The sequence below is a fragment of the Mercenaria mercenaria genome, chromosome 7, assembly GCF_021730395.1.
Source record: "Mercenaria mercenaria strain notata chromosome 7, MADL_Memer_1, whole genome shotgun sequence".
In the NCBI taxonomy this organism is placed as follows: domain Eukaryota; kingdom Metazoa; phylum Mollusca; class Bivalvia; order Venerida; family Veneridae; genus Mercenaria; species Mercenaria mercenaria.
Window position 1 is genome coordinate 7,201,945 of NC_069367.1, and position 10,173 is coordinate 7,212,117.

Below are 10,173 nucleotides of genomic sequence, written 5' to 3' on the forward strand. Positions count from 1 at the left end.
ATATGTAACTTTAGATATTTGTTATTCTCATTTTTCTTGCAAGTCAGGGATAATTATCACATGATGTAAACATAATAGAATATAGTTATGTATATTATCGCCTGTCAACTGTTTGACTAGAGAAATGTAGTAAATGCACATTACGATGATAATTGTGTTTTCATTCACAGTGTATCGTTCTGGCCATCTTGAATTAAAATCTTTTAATTACTGAATGAAATAAAGTCCAAAATGATTAATTTTGCAGTAAAGTTTTATTTGTATACTGCTTTTAAAAACATATCGGTAGTAATTAGCACATTATGTAAAAGTTGTTCTTTTCAGATATGATGTGTACAATAATTAATTGTTGTGTATGTTGTCTGTACTTTGTTATGAGTAGATGAAGTGTTATATAGAGGATATTACATGAGTGACTTTTCATATTGACTTTATTATACCAGTTGAAATAAAATAATAAAAAGCAAGGCTCTGTCGAGCATTTTATCAATTTTATTCAACGAGTTTAATAAATTCAATGTGGAAAGTCACGAACGTAATATTCTTTTTATCACATGTTAGCTTTTCCTGCCGAGACATTAAAGACATCTACTTTTCAACTATTATAAATAAGACAGTTTGACGAACGTCTCATATACTCTAAACGACGTTGACGTCAAACCTTTATTACACTAGTGTATGATCAATTTTATGTTGATCTAATGACTTTATTTCACTCCCGCGACGTCAAACATGTGAGAAATAATTTTATGCAGTTCTGTTACGTGATGCCATGATAGTTTGAGTAGAAATCAATAACTGAATAATTTATTTTTTCATGAATTTATAAAATGAAATTTTGCATATTCAATCATTTAACTTGCAAGGCTTAAGAGAGATGTTAAAGCTTACTAGACTTCTCAATGGAAAGAGATAATTAATGTTTAGTCATGGTACCAAAGTCAGCGAACTGATGCATGTTGTAAACAATGTCCAAATTTTACGAGCAAACAAATAGATACTTACTCGACATGTCCTTATTCATATATAAACAATGATAATCTGTATTCCTCGTTAACCATTTATGCACCAAATGATAAAAGGACTCGAATTCGTGTTTTTGAAACTGTAATCACATTTTTATAGGTCATTCGTACAGCTTTAAGGCAATCTGTGCGGATTTTAATAGTGAAGTAATCGAGCTTCAAGATAGAATTACGAAGTAGGTGAAAACACATAATAACCAAAGCATAGATCCTAGCTAGAGCCTTAATAATCTGTTTTAGAGTAAAAACCTTTCTGAACTTGGAGTGAGGTTAATGAAGATAAGAAGCAATACATTTGGAAAAGACTCCCCCTCCCCCGCCCCAAAAAAGACAACAATAATTGAAAATAGTCGTATTAATTTTTGGCTGGTTGATAGACATATACCTCCTTTAGTTTCTTCTGCAGACAATTGATCTGTATTAATCTAAAGTACTGCATCATCTAGCATTATCAGTGAAATTAAATCCCCATTTAAGCCAGGTCTGGTAATCAGAAATTAGGTAATCAGAAATTAAACAATTTTTATCTTTAAGACGAAGAATATTGAAACTTGTTTCTGATATTATTGACAAATGCATCATCTCTTACCGCTAGATAGCCCATTTAAATGTGACATTTGTACATATGAAATAAAAGCAGGTTATGTTATTCACTTCAAAACGAAATGAAGAGGTAATGAACTGATCGAAATATCATGTACATAACAAAATGATAATACGCGAAATGCTGAGATTGTTTGTTTAGAGTTTAGCACTGTTTTCCAACAGTACTTCAATAATGTAACGGCGGGCACCATGAAGTTTTACTGAGTTTTGTAAAAGTACAAACCTGTTCTCTATAAGTGACTGCTGAATCAGATGGAGGAAGAATGATTTGAGACAATTTTATCGACAGTCACGGAGAACGTATCCCTTGCCCGTGGATCGCACTCAGAAGCAATCGATTAATAAATCGATTCATTATAGATTTAAAACTAGAATGTGTCTGTAGGACACAGGGTGTGCCCCCACTGGTACATTTGTCACAGATAAGGGGCAATAATTCAAATGTTTGTAGTGTTAGTGGGGTTTAGCCTATACAAACATTTTATGAAAGGATTCATTATTTTTGAGCTATGAGCATCACAAACAAAAAATCCACTATTTTGGCTATTTCAAGGGGCATAACTCTGTAATAAGCGCAAAGATTCTCAAGAAAAATGCCAAGTGTGAAAGGTCACATCATGATAAAGACTCAAGCAAGGTTTCATGAATTTACATTAAATACGGTTTGAGCTAGGCACATAATTAGGTGAAAATGTGCATTTTTTTTACTATTTCAGGGGCCGTAACTTTAAAAATAGGGGGTGGAGCCAGCCCAAAAATAAAAGGTGTGCAAGAAGTTTATAATTATCATGATAAAGACTTATGCAAGTTTTCAACCATTTATATTAAAAACTTTTTGAGCTAGGTTCGTCAAAAGGTGAAAATGTGCATTTTTGACTATTTTAGGGGCCATAACTCTGAAAATAGGGGGCGGAGCCAGAAAACAAGAGCTGTCGGATGACAGCGCGCTCGACTATTCGAAGAATTGATTGAAGAATGGGGTCAAAATATTTCCATAGATTTTCAGACTAAACAAAAAAAAGAATTAAACAAAAAATGTTCCTGTATTTGTGGATTTCTATTAGTCTTGAACTAAATGGCAATGTGTGACCATGATGGCAAATATGTTAAGTTATATGCTAGGAAAAACATGGACTTATTTGAAAAATTTAACTAATTTCCATGTCCAAAAAGGGCCATAATTCAGTCAAAATAGTTGACAGAGTTATGTACTCCTGCCTACAGATGGAAATCATGTTGATAAACTAGTGTTAAAAGTTTCAAAGCCACAGTTCAAATAGTTTTGACAAAACGCTGACTTGTAAGAAAAACTGAACAAATTTCAAAGTCCAAAAAGGGCCATAATTCAGTCAAAATAGTTGTCAGAGTTATGTACTCTTGCCTACAGATGGAAATCATAATGATAAACAAGTGTTTAAAGTTTAAAAGCCATATGTCAAATAGTCTTGACAAAACATGGACATACACAAAACAGAACCAATTTCCAAGTTCAAAAAGGGCCATAATTCAGCCAAAAAAGATGAGAGAGTTATGTACTCTTGCCTATTGATAGAGACTATTATACTGAACAAGATATAAAAGTTTCAAAGCCATATGTCAAACACTTTACACAAAATATAAACTGGTACGAAAAACTTAACCAAGATTTCTAAGTCAAAAGGGGCCATAATTTAGTCAAAACGCTTGATGGAGTTATGTACTCTTGCCTACAACTGGACATTGTGATGGTAAACAAGTGTTGAAAGTTTCAAAGCTTTATCTCAAAAGACTTTGTCAAAATGTGGACTGGTACGAAAAACTTAACCAAGATTTTTAAGTCAAAAAGGGGCAAAAATTCAACCAAAATGCTTGATGGAGTTATGTACTCTTGCCTACAACTGGACATGGTGATGGTAAACAAGTGTTGAAAGTTTCAAAGCTTTATCTCAAAAGACTTTGTCAAAATATGAACTGGTACGAAAAACTTAACCAAGATTTCTAAGTCAAAAGGGGCCATAATTCAGTCAAAATGCTTGACAGAGTTATGTACTCTTGCCTATAACTGGACATGGTGATGGTAAACAAGTGTTGAAAGTTTCAAAGCTTTATCTCAAAAGACTTTGTTAAAATGTGGACTGGTACGAAAAACTTAACCAGGGTGTGACGCCGACGCCGACGCCGACGCCGACGCCGTGGTGAGAAGGATAGCTCTACTTATTCTTCGAATAGTCGAGCTAAAAAATAGGAGGTGCGCAGGTTCATATCATGACAAAGACTCATACAAGGTTTAATCAATTTATATGAAATACTTTTTGAGCTAGGCACGTCACAAGGTGAAAATGTGCATTTTTGAGTATTTCAGGGGCCATAACTCTGAAAATAGGGGGTGGAGCCAGACAAAAAATAGGAGGTGCACAAGTTCATATCATGATAAAGAAAATTGTGCTTCAGTTTTTTGACCTAGTTTTTGACCCATCTGACCCTGATTTAAACTTGACCTTGAGATCACTAAGATTAACATTCTGACCAAGTTTCATGAAGATACAGTCATAAATGTGGCCTTTAGAGTGTTAAGAAGCTTTTCATTTGATTTGACCTTGTGACCTAGTTTTTGACCCCGGTTGACCCAATATCAAATTTGTCCAAGATTGTACTGTGGGTAACATTCTTACCAAGTTTCATTAAGATTGGGCCCAAATTGTGACCTCTAGAGTGTTAACAAGCTTTTCCTTTGATTTGACCTAGTGACCTAGTTTTTAACCCCAGAAGACCCAATATTGAATTCGTCAAAGATCTTATTGAGGGTAACATTCTGACCAAGTTTCATTAGGTTTGGACCAAAATTGTGACCTCTAGAGTGATAACAAGCTTTTCCTTTGATTTGACCTGGTGACCTAGTTTTTGATTCCAGACGACCCAATATCAAAATTATCCAAGATTTTATTCAGGGTAACATTCTGACCAAGTTTCATTAAGTTTGGGCCAAAATTGTGACCTCTAGAATGTTAACAGTCAAATTGTTGACGACGGGCGACTGACGGACGACGACGGACACAGGGCGATCACAAAAGCTCACCTTTGAGCACTTCGTAAAAATCCTCAATATCTATTTAATAACATAAACTTTAGATGTCATCTTTGAATGCATTTGAGAATTTTTAAAGATAAGCGTTACAAATATGTAGCAAAATGTTAATACTTCTAACAATAAATTTACACATTCTTGCATGTTAGACAGATTTTCCAGGGAAATACTTGCAGGCTGTAAGATGACCAACATGCTGTATATGTGATACCATGCATTTATACAAATAATCTTCTAAATACCATTATATCTTGCATGCTAATAACATGTCCATCTAATATATTTTCAAAGAAAAAAAACAAACCTGGCCCTGAGCAAGTTATTTATGCTGCAGTGTGAAAGTGTAAGTGTCAAAATATGCAGTAGAAGAAACTGAAGCACAATTTCTACTATTGTATGAAATACTTTTTGAGCTAGGCGCGTCACAAGGTGAAAATGGGCATTTTTGCCTATTTCAGGGGCCATAATTCTAAAAATAGGGGGCAGACCAAAATGAAAAATAGGAGGTGCGCAAGTTCATATCATGATTAAGACTCATGCAAGGTTTCATGAATCTATATCAAATACTTTGTGAGCTAGTCGTGTCACAATGTGAAAATGTGCATTTTTGACTATTTTAGGGGCAAAAAACTCTAAAAATAGGAGACGGAGTCAGACGAAAAATAGGAGGTCGCAAGTTCATATCATGATAAAGACTCTTGCAAGGTTTCATCAATTTATATCAGATACTTCTAGCTAGCGCGTCACGAACTTCAGACGGACGGACGGAAAAAACCAAATCTATATGCCCACCTACCCTCATGGGGGGGGGGGGGGGGGGCAAAAAGCGTTTAATGCTAGATACTGTAGTAACCAAATGTTGAAAATAAGAATTTATTTACTGGACAATATTAGATAGAATAGCATTTCAAATAGACTCAGAAAACTATAAAAGGATTAAAATAATTAACTCGGCAAACTGACGATACCATCATGAAAAATACATAAGAAATAACAAGTTGAAGAACTAGGACTGTCACACCATTAACCTTTACCCTGCTAAATTTCTGAAATGGACTGGTCAGTCTTTCAATTTGGGCAGTACCACTTATTATTCAAAGAGGTGTTCACTGAAAATTTACTGACTGGATAACGAACAGTGCAGACCATGATCAGCCTGCACGGATGGATGTGCAGGCTGATCTTGGTCTGCACTGGTCGCAAAGGCAAAATCACTTGCCGCCAGCAGGCTAAAGGTTAAGGACAAAAACATAGATGACCCGCTGATTTGAAATAAAAAGCTTATCAATTGGTAATACTCGTACACATCATTAAGTTTAATATAAAAGGGCGTAGGAGGCCTACTTTGGACCAAATGCTACAGAATGTGAGCAGTTGAATTTGAACTGTAAAATAAAAAAAATGCTGTAATTTCCATATCCTGATAACGTGAAACTGTTTGAGGAAATATCAAATCTCGTTGTTTCATTTGTTCATTTCAGCTGTTCTACATTTTACTGAAGTACACATGAAGATGGATATTAGATCTGCCTTACGATTTTTGGTAACATAATCAGGCTGCCTACAGTTTAGTAAATATTTCACATGTGTCATTCATGTAATAATAGCTACTGCAGACACGTATCGAATGTAAATGATATCATATATATCTTCCTAAATTATCAACAAACGTTTTATAACTATTATAATAAATGTGTTTCAGTTAACATATTTTCATATCATTTCATTATTCAGACACGTGAGTAAAGAAATTTAAGGAAAGTAATCTTCACAAGATATTTACGAGATATAATACGAGATACTAGTATAACACTGAATCAAGTTTTACGGTCAAAAAATGATCTCTCTATTAAGTTATACCTTTCATCGTAATCTTAACACTGATTAATACATAAAAAAGTATCTACACTACTATGTTAAAATGATCTTGAAATGTATGTAGCGCGATGAATACCACAAAGTAAGTCTTTGTGCAGTTTTAGTTGCTGGGATCTCATTACTTGGTAATATGGGCATAAGTTACATCTTGTCATTAAATTTGCAAAAAGATGGGAATAAAAAGCACTTGATAACTGCCTTCGAACAATATAATCAGACAGAGCCTAATACTGTAAATGTAATGAATTAATGGACGTTTAGCTTTCCAGATACGAATTTCAAAAGATTACAGAAAACACATGTCTTACACCAAAGGGTTACGAATTTTGCTACTTTTAGAGTAGCGGAATTCTTTGACGGAAATTACAGACTTAAATTACTCAAATTTAGTAAAACAATAATAAAACACATTAGGTCAGAGGTGTTGAACCCAATGATGATATTTTGTTACACGCTTACATTTACCATGTTACATTACATACAATGTAATGTTCAAAATTGTATTATTATTTTATACGAATTCAAGTTTGTAAATTTATCAAATCAGAAAAGTATATACGTGTAGTGCAATATATAGTCCATTGTACAGCTTTAAATATATCCTACATGCTACGTGCCTATCATGTGCTTTATAGGTCTACACAGGGACATGCTGGCCATTCACTTTGAACAGAAGCCACCAATTATATTTTCAATAAAACCTACCCCTGGGGAGGTTCCACTGACCAAACCAAGCGGAAGACGATCCTTCTTTTCACACTCTCCGCTGTGTAAATTTTATTTTGATTTTTATATTGATTTTCAACACGAACCACAAAATATTACATTTAATCTGAAAAACAATAGCAACCAAACAATATAATACTTTTGACTGTTTACTATAAATTGCAAAAATGACAATGATTATAAGCTTATTCTCAAGACAAACACAAACTCGTGTTCATATCATTTAGATTTTGTAGCAGAAAGTACGATATAATAATAATTGTATTAAAAGTTTCTATTTAATTTATTTAACGCATTTTAAACGAAATCTTAGCAATTTATCAAATTCTAGCTTAATAAACCGATGTTACTGCCGTTTATTAAAAAAAACCTGACACATACTGACGAAAATATCGAACACGAATGACTCTTGATACACTGACTTACGTAAAATCGTCATACACCTCCGTAATAACATATTGATTAATAGATTTGTGATTACTAACGGGTGTTGTTATGTACATATGATTGCAAAGGCATGTAATAGTATATAGCTATCAAATAGAAGTGCATTTAGTTTATCCAAGAAAAGAGTTTACATATAAAGACATTGTCTCGCAGTATACATTTTTTTAACTGCTACGTCTTCGTATGTTTTTCACCGAGTCTATGCCACGGATCATATCAGCCGCCTGCTCCGCTATCATTATAGTTGGCGCATTTATATTCCCAGAAATGACTTTGGGCATTATAGAAACATCTGCCACACGAAGGCCTTCTATTCCCTTCACTTTCAACGCAGGATCAACGACGGCTTCAGGGTCTGTGTCTGAACCAATTTTACAAGATGATGTTGGATGATAAGCAGTGTGAGCTAAATTCGTTATCAGACATTCATAAAATGCATTCGACTTATATTCATGCATTGCACAGAAAACAGCATTCTTGTAAGTGTCGGAATGAGTCCCTATTTGCTTAAAACTGTCCGTCTCAAGCAATTTCTCCGATATCTTTATTGCTCTCTTTAAGACCTCCATGTCTTTCGTGTGGTCTAAATAATTCGGATCAATATTTGGGTAATCAAACGGATCGGTACTTTTTAATGTTATCGTGCCACGACTCCGAGGATGCAACACTATTGGAATCAAAGTGAAACCTTTCTTAAATCCTTTCTTGAACACATTTCTGACAAATGTGTCATTAAGTCTAAACAATGCTAAGTTTGGTTGTGTAATAATAATCTGAAACTGAATATCCTGGTATTTCTTAACCTGTTCTTCAATCTTGATAAACGCCGATCCAGTGAGACCAGTAGATGACAAAGCACCCGTCTAAATAACTAGTGTTGTAAAGCTATTAATGAGCTTTCAGCTTGCGACGCAGTCAAGACCTCTGATGTTTCATTAACGTCTGATGGGTAAGGTATTATAATGTGGTCTTGTAAATTTTTTCCAACAGGTAAGTCATTAATTACATTTACACTTAAACTCTCCAAATGTTTCTGAGGACCTATTCCTGATAGCATGAGGATATGTGGTGAACCAATAACACCTGCAGATAAAATGACCTCTTTTCTTACTGTGACAATTTTCTTTACTCCATTTTTAACAAATGTCACACCTGTAGCTGTCTTCTGCTCCACGTTTACCTTTGTCACGTGGGAATTAACAACAACATGTAAATTATTGCGATGCAAAGCAGGGCGTAGAAACTCTTTCGCTGTACTTGCTCGTACTCCATTCCTCACGGAGATTTGGCTGATTCTACGTATTCTACGTATCCTAATTCTTTACCAGCTTTTATAAATCGTCTCCAAAAATCTATAAAAACAGTGTCTAGACTCACGCCTAACGGTCCACCAACGTGGCGATATTTTGAGCCTCTGAGTTCTCCATCCAAATAGTCTTCTGATTTCAGAAAGTAAGGCAGTACATCGTTATAACTCCACCCTGCACATCCTTGCTCTGCCCATTCGTCATAGTCCTATTTCCTTCCTTTTACATATTGCATATTATTGTACATACTTGATCCTCCGAGAACTTTTCCACGAGGCCAATAGTGTCTATTTGCACCGATAAAACTTGCCATTCCAGACTTTGTTTGAGATGTTGTGAAGTACGTCCAGTCAGATTGAGAATGTTGTAAAAGTTATGCCACTAAAGGCGTATCATAGAATGTTTAGTTGTCCGTTTCCCCGCCACTGGCTTCGATAAGAAGAACACTCAAATGTGGATCTTCAGAAAACCTTGCAGCCAGAACAGAGCCAGCTGAACCGGCTCCAACAATGATGTAATCGTATGTGGTATTTACATTTCTTACCAGCAGAGTATTTGACGGAGTATTTAGATAATATATTAAATAAGCTATAATTCCAACAAAAATTTCAGCTTTAAAACTTCCCATTTTAAAACATATACTGCAGGTGTATTGCAAATTTCACTGATATTAGGTTCGGAAAGGTTAAATATATGTGCTATCACTAGGCAAGCTGCCAAATATTTACCTGACTTGTAATTTAACTTGACTAAGATCTGAAATTTGAACTTAAAAGTAATTGTGGTAATGAATACAATACATTTCAATACAATACCATAATGGTTTTATTTGTGATATATAATATCCAGCCCAAAATATATTTAACATGATATCAAATTAATGTACAAGATATTAAGTCTTTAAAAATGGTTCCAATATCAGTAACTCAATCTTTCAAACTGAGGTACATAATTTCTAGCTTATTCTCCTATTAATGTTTAAAACAGACAGACAGACAGACAGATAGACATGCAGGTTTCTTTATTACAGCCCAAGTATACATTTACATGTATAATATGGGGATTTTCTAATAAACAGAATAAGTACCGCGAGAGCGACACTGACTATTCTTTTGCATGT

General features: G+C 34.5%; 1 protein-coding gene across 1 annotated transcript; it reads right to left on the minus strand.

Moving 5' to 3' along the window:
- Positions 1–7,910: 7,910 nt before the first annotated feature.
- On the minus strand, positions 7,911–9,366 carry LOC123556065 (glucose dehydrogenase [FAD, quinone]-like). Its single transcript, XM_053548940.1, has 3 exons — positions 9,303–9,366; positions 8,753–8,829; positions 7,911–8,519 (listed from the first exon to the last, which is right to left on the minus strand). Exons 1-3 carry the CDS (start codon positions 9,364–9,366, stop codon positions 7,911–7,913), a joined length of 750 nt encoding a protein of 249 aa, XP_053404915.1.
- Between the last annotated feature and the right edge of the window lie 807 nt (positions 9,367–10,173).

Excerpts from the sequence above, each read along its gene's own strand:
- LOC123556065 (XM_053548940.1), bottom strand. The coding sequence starts at position 9,366 with ATGGCAAGTTTTATCGGTGCAAATAGACACTATTGGCCTCGTGGAAAA. Across the intron at positions 8,830-9,302 it reads AAAAGTTCTCGGAGGATCAA|GTGTTATTGGTTCACCACAT; the intron begins GTATGTACAATA and ends TTTTATCTGCAG. Across the intron at positions 8,520-8,752 it reads TGGAGAGTTTAAGTGTAAAT|ATTATTATTACACAACCAAA; the intron begins GTAATTAATGAC and ends ATTCAGTTTCAG.